This window comes from Schistocerca cancellata, chromosome 4, assembly GCF_023864275.1.
Source record: "Schistocerca cancellata isolate TAMUIC-IGC-003103 chromosome 4, iqSchCanc2.1, whole genome shotgun sequence".
Classification (NCBI taxonomy): domain Eukaryota; kingdom Metazoa; phylum Arthropoda; class Insecta; order Orthoptera; family Acrididae; genus Schistocerca; species Schistocerca cancellata.
In genome coordinates, this window is record NC_064629.1 from 732,542,398 (window position 1) to 732,561,139 (window position 18,742).

At 42.7% G+C, this 18,742-nt stretch overlaps 1 protein-coding gene across 1 annotated transcript in view; it reads left to right on the top strand.

Moving 5' to 3' along the window:
* Positions 1-18,742, top strand: part of LOC126184522 (serine proteinase stubble) — a 229,022-nt gene that overhangs the window by 77,164 nt on the left and 133,116 nt on the right. The window contains exon 2 of the mRNA XM_049926922.1: positions 8,055-8,162. Within this exon, the coding sequence (XP_049782879.1) occupies positions 8,069-8,162 (94 nt within the window). The 5' untranslated portion in view covers positions 8,055-8,068. The remainder of the gene's footprint in view (positions 1-8,054; positions 8,163-18,742) is intronic.

An 18,742-nucleotide genomic window follows, 5' to 3' on the forward strand; every position in this document is an offset into this window, starting at 1 on the left:
TTATGGTGGTTTCTAGTGTGCATTCCTTCATGTTATTCTAAGATCAGTCATTAGATTGAAACGAGGAAGAAACATCCATGTACAACACTCTTCCCTACCTTTTAAGTACAATCTTGGCCTACTCCCACAAGTCTTTTTATCACTTGCACCACGATATCTCTTATTGTGTACTTTGAGGAAAAATAGATGCCCATTTAGGGGACATAGCTCTTTAGCAGTCCTCAGTTTTAGGTACAACCAAATGGCCGCAGGGAACCACGAGTGCATGTGTACAAGAGGTAAAAATGATCCATAGAACTGAATAGAGCAGGCAGAATACCCCTAATTTGTAATTAGTGTCATCAGCTAACACTTGAACAGCACAAGTACGCTAAATTTGTTAAAAGTCAAGACAGTGTCGTAATTTCAATTGTCTTCATTCAAGGATAATCCACATGCTCGAGCTATGCACATATAAAGATTACAATGACAAGATAAGAGATTCTAGAATGCCTAATGTAGAACATCAGCGCGTTTTCTCCACATAATAGATGCGTAACGGAACAGCGGTCTAAAGAAACTAATATCAGGCACATTTGTTCATATCAATTTTGTTATGTTTTGTTTTCTCTTATAGTCTAACATCCACATTTTCCATATCTATTTTGGTTTGTTTTGTTTTCTCTTATAGTCTAACATCCCAAAAACCCTGAAATGATTCGTTTCATTTTATATCAATCTTTACTCGACAGCCACTGCTAGTATGGGATAATCATTTCTTTGTGTCTGTCTCTCTGATCATTTACCGTTCATCAGCTGCTGGTGTCTTCTCATCTAACTTTCGTTTGGATTACTATGGGGGCCAAAGAGTTAATTTTCTCTGGTTTTATCGGATGTCATTCGGACAAAACAGTTCTTTACTTTGTTTATGTTGGCTGAAAGTTTTAAGTATACCGTTTCCTGGCCGTATATGAGGAGGCTTGTTTCGAGCAACAGTGTGTATTGTTTGCGAGACGATCGCTGTATTCGTTTCTGGAAATCCAGCGCTGCTTCTCTGTTCTTCAAATACAGTTTGCTGCCGCAGTGCTCTAACTTTCACTTTACACGAGGGAGTAAATCGCGTATTAACCTGTTTAAAATTTTAAATACAACGAAAAAAGGAAATTGCACTTGCACTATCACACGTAAAGCCGGGACCTCGTTACTATTATCTACTGTCGTGCATCTGACGTGGTTTGAGCATCATATAAACCTGTAACACAAAGATAGGACCACGGCTCGATTCAGGATACTTCCTAACGTAAATCAGGTTTTTTAAAGCACCCTCATGTAGTGCTTGGGCAGAGTACCATGTACTCACGATACACGATAAAAACTGCTGATCCATTTCATTGTTTATACATCGTCACGAGAGAAATTTTCGAATTTATCGGATGTTTGCTAACTGATTTGATGATCTGAAGCCAACAGTATCCATAATGGAATTTTAAGCTTTGTTCCCGTGCTTACAGAAAATAGCGATGAATTAAAGAGGGCCCTCCTTGTCAGACCGTCGGAGGCTTGAGTCCTCCCTCGGGCATGCGTGTGTGTGTTGTCCTTAGCGTAAGTTAGTTTAAGTTAGAGTAAGTAGTATGTAAGCCTAGGGACTGATGACCTCTGCAGTTCGGTCCCATAGGAACTTACCACAAAAATCTTGTCAGAACACAATTTTTGGTTCGTCTAAATCTCAAACCACTCACAAAGATGTCCGCCCTCTTGCAAGAAGACTGTTTTTGTTTTGTTTAGTCCCTAAACATGTTTCACCAATTGTAGCTGACTTCTGTTGGCAGCTACAGGTCACACATAATGTAAAAATAAGGCGATTCTGAAGACTATCTAGCTGTTGTTGTGGTCTTCAGTCCTGAGACTGGTTTGATGCAGCTCTCCATGCTACTCTATCCTGTGCAAGCTTCTTCATCTCCCAGTACCTACTGCAACCTACATCTTTCTGAATCTGCTTAGTGTATTCATCTCTTGGTCTCCCCCTACAATTTTTACCCTCCACGCTGCCCTCCAATACTAAATTGGTGATCCCTTGATGCCTCAGAACATGTCCTACCAACCGATCCCTTCTTCTGGTCAAGTTGTGCCACAAACTTCTCTTCTCCCCAATCCTATTCAATACTTCCTCATTAGTTATGTGATCTACCCATCTAATCTTCAGCATTCTTCTGTAGCACCACATTTCGAAAGCTTCTATTCTCTTCTTGTCCAAACTATTTACGGTCCATGTTTCGCTTCCATACATGGCTACACTCCATACAAATACTTTCAGAAATGACTTCCTGACACTTAAATCTATACTCGATGTTAACAAATTTCTCTTCTTCAGAAACGCTTTCCTTGCCATTGCCAGTCTACATTTTATATCCTCTCTACTTCGACCATCATCAGTTATTTTGCTCCCCAAATAGCAAAACTCCTTTACTACTTTAAGTGTCTCATTTCCTAATCTAATACCCTCAACATCACCCGACTTAATTCGACTACATTCCATAATCCTCGTTTTGCTTTTGTTGATGTTCATCTTATATCCTCCCTTCAAGACACTATCCATTCCGTTCAACTGCTCTTCCAAGTCCTTTGCTGTCTCTGACAGAATTACAATGTCATCGGCGAACCTCAACGTTTTTATTTCTTCTCCATGGATTTTAAGACCTACTCTGAATTTTTCTTTTGTTTCCTTTACTGCTTGCTCAATATACAGATTGAATAGCATCGGGGAGAGGCTACAACCCTGTCTTACTCCCTTCCCAACCACTGCTTCTCTTTCATGCCCCTCGACTCTTATAACTGCCATCTGGTTTCTATACAAATTGTAAATAGCCTTTCGCTCCCTGTATTTTACCCCTGACACCTTTAGAATTTGAAAGAGAGTATTCCAGTCAACATTGTCAAAAGCTTTCTCTAAGTCTACAAATGCTAGGAACGTAGGTTTGCCTTTCCTTAATCTTTCTTGTAAGATAAGTCGTAAGGTCAGTATTGCCTCACGTGTTCCAGTATTTCTACGGAATCCAAACTGATCTTCCCCGAGGTTGGCTTCTACTAGTTTTTCCATTCGTCTGTAAAGAATTCGTGTTAGTATTTTGCAGCTGTGGCTTATTAAACTGATTGTTCGGTAATTTTCACATCTGTCAACACCTGCTTTCTTTGGGATTGGAATTATTATATTCTTCTTGAAGTCTGAGGGTATTTCGCCTGTTTCATACATCTTGCTCACCAGATGGCAGAGTTTTGTCAGGACTGGCTCTCCCAAAGCCGTCAGTAGTTCCAATGGAATGTTGTCTCCTCCGGGGGCCTTGTTTCGACTCAGGTCTTTCAGTGCTCTGTTAAACTCTTCACGCAGTATCGTATCTCCCATTTCATCTTCATCTACATCCTCTTCCATTTCCATAATATTGTCCTTAAGTGCATCGCCCTTGTATAGACCCTCTATATACTCCTTCCACCTTTCTGCTTTCCCTTCTTTGCTTAGAACTGGGTTTCCATATGAGCTCTTGATGTTCATACAAGTGGTTCTCTTATCTCCAAAGGTCTCTCTAATTTTCCTGTAGGCAGTATCTATCTTACCCCTAGTGAGATAAGCCTCCACATCCTTACATTTGTCCTCTAGCCATGCCCGCTTAGCCATTTTGCACTTCCTGTCGATCTCATTTTTGAGACGTTTGTATTCCTTTTTGCCTGCTTCACTTACTGCATTTTTATATTTTCTCCTTTCATCAATTAAATTCAATATTTCTTCTGTTACCCAAGGATTTCTACTAGCCCTCTTCTTTTTACCTACGTGATCCTCTGCTGCCTTCACTACTTCATCCCTCAAAGCTACCCATTCTTCTTCTACTGTATTTCTTTCCCCCATTCCTGTCAATTGTTCCCTTATGCTCTCCCTGAAACTCTCTACAACCTCTGGTTCTTTCAGTTTATCCAGGTCCCATCTCCTTAAATTCCCACCTTTTTGCAGTTTCTTCAGTTTTAATCTACAGGTCATAACCAATAAATTGTGGTCAGAGTCCACATCTGCCCCTGGAAATGTCTTACAATTTAAAACCTGGTTCCTAAATCTCTGTCTTACCATTATATAATCTATCTGATACCTTTTAGTATCTCCAGGGTTCTTCCACGTATACAACCTTCTATCATGATTCTTAAACCAAGTGTTAGCTATGATTAAGTTGTGCTCTGTGCAAAATTCTACCAGGCGGCTTCCTCTTTCATTTCTTAGCCCCAATCCATATTCACCTACTACGTTTCCTTCTCTCCCTTTTCCTACACTCGAATTCCAGCCACCCATGACTATTAAATTTTCGTCTCCCTTCACTATCTGAATAATTTCTTTTATTTCATCATACATTTCTTCAATTTCTTCGTCATCTGCAGAGCTAGTTGGCATATAAACTTGTACTACTGTAGTAGGTGTGGGCTTCGTATCTATCTTGGCCACAATAATGCGTTCACTATGCTGTTTGTAGTAGCTTACCCGGATTCCTATTTTCCTATTCATTATTAAACCTACTCCTGCATTACCCCTATTTGACTTTGTGTTTATAACCCTGTAGTCACCTGACCAGAAGTCTTGTTCCTCCTGCCACCGAACTTCACTAATTCCCACTATATCTAACTTTAACCTATCCATTTCCCTTTTTAAATTTTCTAACCTACCTGCCCGATTAAGGGATCTGACATTCCACGCTCCGATCCGTAGAACGCCAGTTTTCTTTCTCCTGATAACGACATCCTCTTGAGTAGTCCCCGCCCGGAGATCCGAATGGGGGACTATTTTACCTCCGGAATATTTTACCCAAGAGGACGCCATCATCATTTAATCATACAGTAAAGCTGATTTCCACGATTTTTCTGTATTCTTCCAGTCGTATTGGTATGACGGTAGTGCAACGATCGATTTAATTGAGGAGATGTGATCGACTTAATTGAGAAGATTTCACATCGAATCCATGCCTCTACTCATTAGTTGTCACTATCATTTGACTATGTTATGTGCGAGATTCAGGCAATCTTGCACTACAGTATGACTGTTTCGTATGTTGTTCTCTCACTTACGACACACTTATAGCTGTTATGAACACATTTACGAAAATATCAAGCGAATGCCAGTTTTTGTGTACCAATCGATAGATAAGCTATTTCTACTGCTGACTGAGCTTTCAAATGCTCTGTTTTAGCATATTTAGATTAGAAAGTTTATACGTAATTTCTTGTCTTAGAGCCATAAAGTAAGATACGTACATTGTCTGACAAAAAAAGTTAAGTACGCAGAGGGCGTGGTCGAATGTCAATGTAACTTCGCACATGTACACGCCTCTAGAGACCTGAAGTCGGAGTTATACAGTGAATAAAATAAAACAAGCTTTAATGTGTTGGTTGGCACGACTGATTGTAAAATATCCAGGAATAACTTTTTTATATTTACACCTTCTGCATGCCATGTATCATATACAAAACATAGGGTTGCTAACAAGACAATCTGCCACACAATGTAGAAATAAATTTTACTTTATTTTTGCTTATTTGCATGACATACATTCATCCTCATGCTAGAAAATACACAAAATTGTTACACTTGTCTCATTACATGTTCTTGTTGAAACATAAATTGTTAAAAATATAATAAGTAAAAAATTACAAAAAGTTTTTACAAATTTTTAAAACTGTTGCAAGACATTCTTATGAAGTATGAAACTTTTTGAAACAGTTTCTTTCCGAAGTAAAGCACAAAAACATCATACATTCAGAACATCTCGCATTTGTTAGTTTTGAACAACCCATTCCTCTGCATCTTGATCTGTGTTTTTTTTTTTGTACCCATTTCTGGCATGTGCAAAGCACATTTGTATCTTTTGGCTATTGGTGGTATTGGCTGAACTAATCTTTTCTTCTTTTCATTGTTCTCTCCCCTTTCTTCACTTTCCTCTTCATCACCTGCCTTTTCGTGTCTATCTGGGTTGTTTTTGTTTCTCTCGGTGGTGCTGAACATCAGATTTTCAACAGTATTAGCGTCAAAGACCTTGTGCAGAAACTGATCTATTTCTGAATCAGATAGATCTGTCAATAATACGTATTTAGATTTTCATTTTTAAATCACGTTTGGAAGGTTTTATTTGTATAGATAGCATTAGAAATGCCTATCCCATTATTAAAGTTGTGAAATGCGCACGAAAATAATAAAATAACGTTGAAACAACGAATGAACAATATAAAATGCAACCGATCGCCATTTGGTCATAGGCATATGAAATGTAGTCACAGAGACTCAATGTGTCAAATATGATACATCAACTAAATTCGATTTTTTGGAAGTAAAATCGTCTTTCATGCCACTTTTTTTGATAGAATTATAGTCAAGGAACTGTTAACAATATTTTAATACTGCTTTAGAAGTAAATAAACGACGAATTAACAATAGTAATGTTTCTTTCTTGAAGCCATGCTTACTCGTCCGAAAACACTTGTTAATGACTGCTCCTGACACCTAGTGGTCATTCTGAGAACTACGAGTAGGCTGCCTGCTTGTTCTGCGAAGTGTATCGAATACGATACATTCGATGCTTTTACAAAAAATGGTACAAATTGTATAGGAACATCATTTGAACGGATGTATCACATGTGATACAAGGTGTCTCTAGAGGATAAGGGCGCCAGATGCTGACTGATAACTGTGAAGAACACAGAGGTGTCATATACTTGTATGAGACTGCCTTATCAGCATCTGACAGAGTTTGAAAGGGACCTCATTGTGGGTTTTCTATTTGGCCCGCTGGGCGAATCGTGCAATATCTAGATTTGTGGGGCGTTCGGATGGGTCTGCGGCCCAATGGACTGCATGGAAACGTAAGGGCAGGCATACGGTTCCGGCCGGCTACGTCTGAACACCACAAGGGAGGATCGTCGGTTACGCACCAAGCACATCGTAACCTCTTCACATCTGCGCCTGCTGTATTAGAACAAGTAACGGACCCCTAGCAACACTTTGTGTCATCCCGCCCTATTCGTCAGAGACTAGCAGCAGCCGGACTAGGAAATTACGTTCCCATTGAGTAGGGTGTCGTTAAAATCACAACACCAACGGCTGCGTTCGGAGTGGTACCGTGACAGGTAGGCGTGGACCGTTGATGAAATGAGTCGCACTGTGCCATTCTTACAAAGCGGTGTTACTCCTGGCATCATGGCATGGGGAGCAATCGCGTATGACTACAGCACACGGTTAGCAAGCATAATGGTATATCATGGACATTTTGCGTCCACATGTGATACCTCACATACGACAGTACTGTGGTGCTATTTTTCAATAGGACAATGTTCGTGTTGTCTTCTTTGTTTTTTGTTCGTCCACACACGGCACCTGCTTCTACGAAATGTCTGCGTGATGTTGAGGTACTCTGTGGCCATCAAGGTCCCCAGATCTGTCCCCAGCAGAATATGTGTGAGATCATCTCGGATGTCAACTCGCTCCTAGTGCCGGTATCTTGAATATCAACCGCCAGCTAAAACAGTTGTGGGCCAGATTGCCTCAAGAGAGGATAGAACACGGCCGCGCGGGATTAGCCGAGCGGTCTTGGGCGCTGCAGTCATGGACTGTGCGGCTGGTCCCGGTGGAGGTTCGAGTCCTCCCTCGGGCATGGGTGTGTATGTTTGTCCTTAGGACAATTTAGGTTAAGTAGTGTGTAAACTTAGGGATTGATGACCATAGCAGTTAAGTCCCGTAAGATTTCACACACATTTGAACATTTGATAGAACACATTATGACCCCTTCCTAACCGAATCAGTGCATGCATCCAGGCTAGAGGGGGCGCAGTGTCATACTGATAAGTGAGCTCATACTGCCAAGATCTTTGTAAATCTGACTCGATTTTATATTTACTGAAGGAATATCAAGTACCCTCCCATCCGGTGAATTTCATTACGTTTCCTCGTCCCCTCCTGAATACTGCACTTTTTTTGTCGGCGATATAAAACGTACAGTGCACAAATAAACATGTGTGTAACGGAGCTGTAGTAAGGAGAAGGCGTGCTGTTGCAGGGCTGGAGCGAGCCATGAGCGCGTGGCGGCTCGTGGTGCTGCTGCTCGCCACGGTCATCGCGTACTCCAGCCCCGCTGCTTCTGCCTCTACATACGCCTCCAGCTCTGGTGAGTATGCAATGCAAATACTATCGGCGACAGTGCTGCCAAAGCACAGTTACTAAACACAGCTTTCCGAAATACCTTCACCAAAGAAGACGAAGTAAATATTCCAGAATTCGAATCAAGAACAGCAGCAAACGGAGTAACGTAGAAATAGATATCCTCGGAGTAGTGCAGCAACTTAAATCACTTAACAAAGGCAAGTCTCCCGGCCCAGACTGTATACCAGTTAGGTTCCTTTCAGAGTATGCTGTGTAATGGTTCTTTATTTGCGAAACCATTACCACCCGCCAACCCTATTTTTCGATAGCGTAGATTAATGAATATTTTTCTACGTAATGTCTCACGTTTTTCACTCTTTTCAAATTTGGTTTCATTTTTATATGTATGTACGTCGATATTTTGAGATGTTGAAATCGATATAATATCTAGTGTGAATATCTTTGTACTTATTGTTATCTTTGATGCTGGCCTGTGACTTTTGGCGCGGAAGCGTACAGAGTAGTCACGTTTTTCTGTTGATTGTGAACAATCTTAACCTTGTGTTGGAAATGAAAAGATGAGTCTGAGTTGTGCACAATGAAAAATGTTGTGGGTTTTATTAAGAGCAGTAACGGCTGCGAAATTGTATGATGTAATGTTTTGAACATGCGAAAGTATAAAAAGTTTAATAAATGTGAAAAGTGAGTGTCAAGAATTATTTTCAAGTGACCATTGTTTAAAAAAGTATGAATCACATTGCAATGAAAAACATAAATCATCAAATTGATCCTGAAAGATTGTCTTCGTAAGTTCTTCAAGTCGGCGTAGTTAACATCCGAGTGCCTTTCGCACCAACAGCGACAGTCATGCCACCTAGACAACATTTTTAATTACGAGCCAAAGCCAGAGCGAGAGAGTCGTTGGATTGCAAATACAAGATAAGTGATATTATTGTTAATTTTCTTCAGTGACTGTAATCAATTGATGTAGCAATAGCCGCCACATTAAAGACCTTTTAGTTGCGCAATAAAAAGATCATACTTTGAGTGCGCGAAGTGATAATTTTTGAACTAATTAACTGTTAATGGAGGTATTGTTAGCTGATACAATAAAATGGTTCAAATGGCTCTAAGCACTATGGGACTTAACATCTGAGGTTCAAAAATGTACAAAGGTGTGTGAAATCTTATGGGACTTAACTGCTCAGGTCATCAGTCCCTAACCTTACACACTACTTAACCTAAATTATCCTAAGGACAAACACACACACACACACACACATACACACACACACACACACACACACACACCCATGCCCATGCCCGAGGGAGGACTCGAACCTCCGCCGCGACCAGCCGCACAGTCCATGTCTGCAGCGCCCTAGACCGCTCGGCTAATCCCGCGCGGCTAACATCTGAGATCATTAGTCCCCTAGATGTAGAACTACTTAAACCTTACTAACCTAAGGACATCACACACATCCATGACCGAGGCAGGAGTCGAACCTGCGACCGTAGCAGCAGCGTGGATCCGGACTAAAGCGCCTAGAACCGCTCGGCCACAGCGGCCGGCGCTGATACAATAACTGCATACTTAAAAATAATATACAACCGTTCGCTCTACGAAAGATCCGTATCCAAAGACTGGAAAGTTGCACAGATCACATCAATATTCAAGAAAGGTAGTAAGAGTAATCCACTAAATTACAGGTCCACATCTTCGATATGCGGCAGGGTTTTGTAACATATATTGTATTCGAACATTATGCATTACCTCGAAGAGAACGGTCTGTTAACACACAGTCAACACGGATTTCGAAAACATCGTTCTTGTGAAACACAACTCTTTACTTACACGAAGTATTGAGTGCTATCGACAAGGGATTTTAAACTGATTCCGCATTACTAGATTTCTGGAAGGCTTTTGACACTGCACTACTCAACGGGCTTGTAGTGAAATTGCGTGCTTATGGAATATCGTCTCAGTTATGTAAATGGATTCGTAATTTCCTGTCACAGAGGTCACAGTTCGTAGTAACTGACGGAAAGTCATCGAGTAAAACAGAAGTGATTTCTGGCGTTCCCCAAGGTAGTGTTATGGCTCTTTCCTGTTCCTTATCTATACAAACGATTTAGGAGACAATCTGAGCAGCCGTCTTAGGTTTTTTGCAGATAATGCTGTCGTTTATCGACTAGTGAAGCTATCAGAAGATCAAAACAAATTGCAAAACGATTTAGAAAAGACATCTTTATGGTGCTAAAATTGGCAATTGACCCTAAATAACGAAAAGTGCGAGGTCATCCACATGAGTACTAAAAGGTTCAACTTCAATTACACGAGAAATCAGTCAAATCAAAGGCCGTAAATTCAACTAAATACCTAGAAATTACAATTACGAACAACTCAAATTGGAAGGAGCACATAGAAAATGTTGTGGGGAAGGCTAACCAAAGACTGCGTTTTATTGGCAGGACACTTAGAGCATCTCATAAAGAGACTCCCCACATTACGCTTGTTCGTCCTATTTTAGAATACTGCTGCGAGATGTGAGATCCTTACCAGATAGGACTGACGGAGTACATCAAGAAAGTTCAAAGGAAGAGAGTGTCACCGAAATAATACAAGATTTGGGGTGGACATCATTTAAAAAAAAAGGGCGTTTTTCATTGCGGCGGAAACTTCTCACGAAATTTCAGTCACCAGCTTTCTCCTACGAATCCGAAAATATTTTGTTGACGCCGACCTACATAGGGAGAAACGATGACCATAATAAAATAAGTGAAATCAGAGTGCGTACGGAAAGATATAGGTGTTCGTTTTTCCCGCGCGCTGTACGAGATTGGAATAACAGAGAATTATTGTGAGGGTGGTTGGATGAACCCTCTGCCAGGCACCTAAATGTGATTTGCGGAATATCCACGTAGATGCAGATGTAGGTCCTTCAGCTCTTCTGCTGTCCACCGGTGTCAAGAAATACCTACTGTGCTCTCTCGAGTGGTACTGTACAAAACTGACGTGACTCCTTCGTTGAATGCACAAATAAACGACTAAGACCACACAATATCCTTCTACACTTGTCTTGAAAATTGGCGAAATAAGGGTGTATATTGATCTGAGGTGTCGGCTTCCGTGGCTGAGTGGTCGGTATGGCTGACTGCCACGCGGGTCCGCGCCAGAGATTTTCTTGGTGGGAGGACCGGAGCGGGGTGCACTCATAGTCGCGAGTCGAACTGCCAAGCTACTTGATTGAGAAGTAGGAGTTCCAGGTCACGAAAACACAACGGCTGGGAGAACGGTGGGCTGAAATCACGCCCTTCCGTACCGCACCCAATGCCACCAGGGGCAGAGGATGGCACAGCTATCCATCGGTACCGACTGGCCGGCTACGGACTGTAGACAGATTTTACGAGGTTACTTATCTGCGGTACTGCGCTTATAGGTCAGTTTAAAATTCGTATATAGTATGATATCTAATTGCCCATCCACCAATTCGTGTCTCATGTATTTGGTGCCGACTCAGTTTACACTAAATAAAAAGTATACTTGTTCTCAGGCCAATGGTTGGTTTGAACGCCGTAGTGCTTTACTAGCCATGGACCTTTGGAGGTGGTATGCCTTTTTACGAATTTTAAACTGACTTATCCGGCCAGTTATAAGGGTACGTACAGTTTAATGTCAAAAACTTTCACTTCACAAGTTATTGTCAGAAGTGAAAGAACCTATAACTAACAGAAAAAATCATAGGATCGGATGAGTATTTAGCTCTGGGTGCTTGTATTGGTAGGCTGCCACTTCTCCACTTGGCGACTTAAGCATACCAGTTTACATTGGCAGAAAATAAAAAAAACTTCTGTAAGGACGTAACATAGAAATGCCATATTTTTGTTAGGAAATAATAGAAGGTAGTAGATGTAATGATTCGAAGCTGCGTTCTGTGGATGGTGGACGACGCACTAACTATGCACTGACCATAAAAGCTCTTAGCCTATAACAACAGCAATTGCAAGCTAAAAGAGTGATCCGTTGGTTTGAAGACTATTGTATTATTTGAGACTGCAGGCACGAAAGGGGACATTTGTCCGGCACGATGGAGGAGAGCTGTTTCTGAAGGAGCCGGCACACGGACCGTGCTTGCGAAAATAAACGTTGAGCGTGCCGAGTTCAACGTGCTGCTGAACGCTCGGTAACGGTGCGGCTTGTGCATACGGTACTTTTTCTCAACGTGATATACACGATCGTAGTGCGCTCCAGCGGCAGTTGCCGTCTGTCTGTATCTAGCTCGCACATCACACTGTTTACGGAACGGGCGGGCGTTAAATTGCAACGTTAGCTCAATTAAAAAGGCACATTTGCTCAATTTTCCATACGCTAGTCATGTTGTTCTGTCTGTAGTATTCATATATAAAAATTTCAATATGTAGACATGTTATAGGGCAAAAAGAAAAGTACGATGTCCAGTCAGTAAGGAAATCGGCTTATAAAAGTTCCATTACAAATTGTGCAATACAAATTTACAATAGTCTGCTATGTAAATGTGGCATGGAATGCAGCTCCACCCTGCCGCGGGGGATAGCAGAGCGGTCTAAGGACGCCTTGCCACGGTTCGCGCGGCTGCCCCCGTAATAAGTTCGAGTCCTCCCTCTAGCATGGTGTGTGTGTTGTCCTTAGCGTAAGTGAGTTTAAGTTAGGTTAAGTAGTGTGAAAGTCTAGGGACCGATGACCTCAGCAGTTTGGTCCCATAGGAACTTACCACAAATTTACAAATTTTTTTCTGCTCCAACCTCCTTTTATCACATCCTACAGATCGTCGAACGCAATGCACTCAGCCTAGCCTTTCGAATCAGCATACCTTCCTCCACTCGCATCCCCCACCAACTTATAAAATTCCCCTCCCTCTTCTTCCATCCTGAACATATTCTAATATTCTACGTTAAGCGTAAACTCGATACTACACATCCTCTAGTTTCCCCCCTGCTCACTGAGCCTAATACTCTGCCGCTCCTCTCCCACCGTATTCCCCCAACACTACACCTCCACACTCTCCACGTCCGCCGCGCGGTCTGGGGCGTCTTGTCACGGTCCGGGCGGCTCCCCCCGTCGGAGGTACAAGTCCTCCCTCGGGCATGTGTGTGTGTGTGTGTGTGTGTGTGTGTGTGTTGTCCTTAGCGTAAGCTGGATTAAGTAGTGCGTAAGCTGAGGAACCGATGACCTCAGCAGTTTGGTCCCATAAGATCTTACCACAAATTTCCAATTTTTCTCCACGTCCCCTCCTAACGAAATTTAATCGCCTTCCCTTATCCGACCATGAAATCCGCCCTGATATATACCTGTCCTGCCAGATCTAAACAGAACCCACCCCACCGCCCTCGGTCAGGGCTCCCTTCCTCTCCACCCTCATTCTAAGCCTTGGTCCGGAACGGCATCCTTTTTCACTCTCCCGCATTCCTCCCTCAAATATCCACCCACACAAACACCCTGGTACACGCTATCCCAACTGCTAAGTTTCCGTGATACCTTGATACCCCTCTTCCTGGCATTTCACTTTTTAACTTATGCAATTGTCCTTCTGTCTTTTCTCTTTTGTGTAACATTCATTTGCCGTTTCATATGTGTCCATCTTTTACTTAATCAACAAATCCACATTCATACATTATGCCATAACTCGCTTTGTCAACCGCCATGTCCAGGTTTATAATACGTTTTAAACATTTTGCTTATCTGACTGAAGAGCGGTGACAGTCCAGCCCGCTCCCTGCCCCCTCCTCCCCCACCCCTCCCCCAATTCCTCGAGCTCATAAGGGGCGACGGGAATAACATGACAATAAAGGAAAAAAATAGAGTAGTTCTCCACATAGGATAAAATTATTTCACCATTCTCATTTTTTAGTAAAATCCTAAGGTTATTCTTACTTGATCACTGGATCCATTTAGCAGCAGAATCTTTACAGCTTGAGAAATATAAAACTTAAACCAATAAAGTGCAAAATATCTTACTGCAAGTTGTGCACGCTGTCTTGTAGATTAAGCCAGGCGATCAAACTCATTCCTCAGAGAGAAAGCGCTTATTAAACTAATAATTAAGAATCAGAACCCATTAGAAAACAGTAAGGCTAGTAAAACACTTTTTGGATTCACTGAGATGAGAACCAGCAACACATACACATACACTACTGGCCATTAAAATTGCTACACCACGAAGATGACGTGCTGCAGACGCGAAATTTAACCGACAGGAAGAAGATGCTGTGATATGCAAATCATTAGCTTTTCAGAGCATTCACACAAGGTTGGCGCCGGTGGCGACACCTACAACGTGCTGACATTAGGAAAGTTTCCAACCGATTTCTCATACACAAACAGCAGTTGACCGGCGTTGCCTGGTGAAACGTTGTTGTGATGCCTCGTGTAAGGAGGAGAAGTGCGTACCACCACCTTTCCGAATTTGATAAACGTCGGATTGTAGCCTATCGCGATTGCGGTTTATCGTATCGCGACATTGCTGCTAGCGTTGGTCGAGATCCAATGACTGTTAGCAGAATATGGAATCGGTGGGTTCAGGAGGGTAATACGGAACGCCGTGCTGGATCCCTCGTATCACTATCAGTCGAGATGACAGACATCTTATCCGCATGGCTGTAACGGATCGTGCAGCCACGTCTCGATCCCTGAGTCAACAGATGGGGACGTTTGCAAGACAACAACCATCTGCACCAACAGTTCGACGACGTTTGCAGCAGCATGGACTATCAGCTCGGAGACCATGGCTACGGTTACACTTGACGGTGCATCGCAGACAAGAGCGCCTGCGATGGTGTACTCAACGACGAACCTGGGTGCACGAATGGCATAACGTCATATTTCGGATGAATCCAGGTTCTGTTTACATCATCATGATGGTCGCATCCGTGTTTGGCGACATCGTGGTGAATGCACATTGGAAGCGTGTATTCGTCATCGCCATACTGGCGTATCACCCGGCGTAATGGTATGGGGTGCCATTGGTTACACGTCTCAGTCACCTCTTGTTCGCATTGACGGCACTTTGAACAGTGGATGTTACATTTCAAATGTGTTGCGACCCGTGGCTCTACCCTTCATTCGATCCCTGCGAAACCCTACATTTCAGCAGAATAATGCACGTCCGCGTGTTGCAGGTCCTGTACGGGCCTTTCTGGATACAGAAAATGTTCGACTGCCGCCCTGGCCAGCACATTCTCCAGAACTCTCACCAACTGAAAACGTCTGGTCAAAGGTGGCCGAGCAACTGGCTCGTCACAATACGCCAGTCACTACTCTTGATGAACTGTGGTATCGTGTTGAAGCTGCATGGGCAGCTCTACCTGTACACGCCATCCAAGCTCTGTTTGACTCAATGCCCAGGCTTATCAAGGCCGTTATTAGGGCCAGAGGTGGTTGTTCTGGGTACTGATGGTTCAAAATGGTTCAAATGGCTCTGAGCACTATGGGACTTAACATCTGTGGTCATCAGTCCCCTAGAACTCAGAACTACTTAAACCTAACTAACCTAAGGACATCACACACATCCATGCCCGAGGCAGGATTCGAACCTGCGACCGTAGCAGTCGTGCGGTTCCGGACTGAGCGCCCGAACCGCTAGACCACCGCGGCCGGCACTGGGTACTGATTTCTCAGGAACTATGCACCCAAGTTGCATGTAAATGTAATCACATGTCAGTTCTAGTATAATATATTTGTCCAATGAATACCCGTTTATCATCTACATTTCTTCTTGGTGTAGCAATTTTAATGGCCAGTAGTGTAATTCTTTAACCATCAACATGACGTATCTCGTCATTTTGTTACAATAATCATACAGTTAACGAGGGGTTTTCGAGAGAACCTCAATTTGCTGATGCTTAGAAACGGCACACATACATATGGGCTTCAACTGAACGCCAATATGGCGTCTCGGGACCTTCTGCTGAAGAAAGATGGAGTGCATGTGAACCAGGTGGCGTTCTTCCATCTCATTTTCAAACGCACGTTCAGAATATCTCCCATGCTAGATATTGCACTGCACGTTCCGAAAGACTCCCCAAGGTGCTTTTTCCACGCTACGACGTCAGCAACTCGACAAACTCATCGCTCACCGTTCAAATTGTCGGTACGTGTGCCGACGAGTTTAGGCACGGTTCACACTGAGGCTATATGATATGCGATGTGACGCGCGATTTGACACAGAAGCAACCCGACTCGGCGGAGCGCATAGAAACTTTGTGGAAGCGAGTTAACTAGTACGCACTGGGATGACAGCGATACGACAGCGACACGCAGCTCTGTCGTATCACTCGGCACAACACGGAGTGCCGGTCGCTGCACTCAAGTTGTGTCATACGATGCACAGACAGGCAAATACAAAGTCAACCATTGCGCCTAAAAAGCTGTTTTGTGTTCACGAAGAAAAGCTACATAATCTCTGCAGTTAGTTTCACAGTAAAAGTTTTCGCATAAAAAGTTAAAAACCAATGTTTTGGGATACGCGCATGTTCCCCGCTATTCAGTCTTTCCCATTCAATTTTGAGGAAAATATTCTGTAAAGAAATTATTTTTTCGCATCTTATAGTGTTACATCGCGGCTAGATAATAATCTGAGTTTTCTTTTCGTTATTGTCCGTCGTTATTGTGGCACTGCGAAGTTATGTAAAACGCCGTGCATATTTTGGAAAGTCTGCAGAGAAGAATGTAGTCACTGGCCAGGTTACGTTTGATGCATTTTAGATCGTATGCTGTTGTATACAAAATATAGGTAACGTATCGAAATTGTTTTTAGCGTGGAAGGAGGGCGATACCTCTTTCCATTCTCGAGAAAATACGTGAAATGCGGGGTGGTTAGAAAGAGTCTGAAAGGTTTGTAAGGATGTTGCAGGGTAGGTTGTGTTGACAAATAATTGTTAAGAAAAGAATCGATACGCTCCACCGTTTCCGAGTTTATTAGCAGTGAAGTTAGCCAATCAAGCCGTCGCGCGGGCAAATTCAAGAGGCCTACCAGAGACGGTATCGCCAATCTTGTTATTCGTTTGATTTCCTAAAACCGAACAAAAGAGCGATACAAAAATTGGACGTGGGACCGTAGTAGGAATCGAACCCGAGCCAAAGTCTGACCAGTACCGCGCGTTATTGTTTACAGCTATGAGAACAACTGACATTAATTTCATCTGGCGGGCCGCTTGAATTCACGTGCGTAATGGCCTGAGTGGATAACTTCAGTGCTAATTAACTCGGAAACCGCACAACGTATCGAATATATTTTTTTTTAACAATTGTTTCTCAGCGCGATCTAACCTGCGACACCCTTGCAAGCTTTGCAGACTGTTTCCAACCACGTCCCGCACGCGAGGCTAATGCTTCCTGCTGTGCGGAGGTCGGAGCTGCCTCAAGTTTCTCTTTTTCATTTACTGCCGATATAAGCTGAAACTGGAAATGAAAAATTTTCTGAAATGGAAAGACGCCGGAAGTCATCACCTGATGATGTTAACTGGAAGTTTTCTGTGTATGTTCCCTGATTGCATGAAACTTTGTGACAGGCGTAAGGTGAACAGAAAGCTAAATGTCTGTTACTTCTGAATGAGCAGCTGGACGAAGCCAAAGAGGACGCGTCGGGATTTTCTTTATCTTCATGGGCTTCTTACATTTCTTCAAAAACATTGTCTATCCCTGTATAGAGTTTCGAGCCCACTGCTACATCTGATCTCACCTCAAATCCAGCAACATTTCTTCTTAATGCTCCTGAACAATTGTAGAAATCCTACAAATGGTAACCATTATTTATGTACGTACGTACCACACTGGATAATGTACCACCCTACGTGGTCTTATAAATAATTAACTTTTATAGAGGCATTTTAAAGTCATTCACACACTTTCACCAATTTACCTTATTGTAATGAGTAACTTCAAAATGGTTCAAATGGCTCTGAGCACTATGGGACTTAACACCTGAGGTCATCAGTCCCCTAGAACTTAGAACTATTTAAACTTAACTAACCGAAGGACATCACACTCATGTATGCCCGAGGCAGGATTCGAACCTGCGACCGTAACAGTCGCGTGGTTCCGGAATGAAGCGCCTAGAACCGATCGGCCACCGCGACCGGCGAGTCACTTCACAGCAGAAGAAATAGCACATCGAAAATTTTTTCGCTGTTTTGTCAGGATAGCTGATAGCAGTTGCTCAAAAAAGTAGAAACTGTCAGGATGCATTGTGCAGAATTCGTGGGATTTGTTTTCGTGTTGGGAGAGCTCACGAGAAACAATTGACTAATGATTGATATTTATAACGCCGAATAGGCGCAGCCAGTGTTTCCTTTTCTTTGTTAGTTTCTTGAGTTTTAAATAATGATAAGCCACAATAACGTCGTTTCAGAAGAGCACACGAGTGCAACTGAAAATAAAACAGAAACGTGATCTGTGGTGTCTTGTTGTTTGTCGTATGGCGAATCACATGGAGCATTGTACAAGGTGCATTCAAGTTGTAAGGCCTCCGATTTTTTTTCTCCGGACTGGAAAGAGATAGAAACATGCGCATTGTTTTAAAATGAGGCCGCGTTCATTGTCAATACGTCCCAGAGATGGCAGCACTGTAC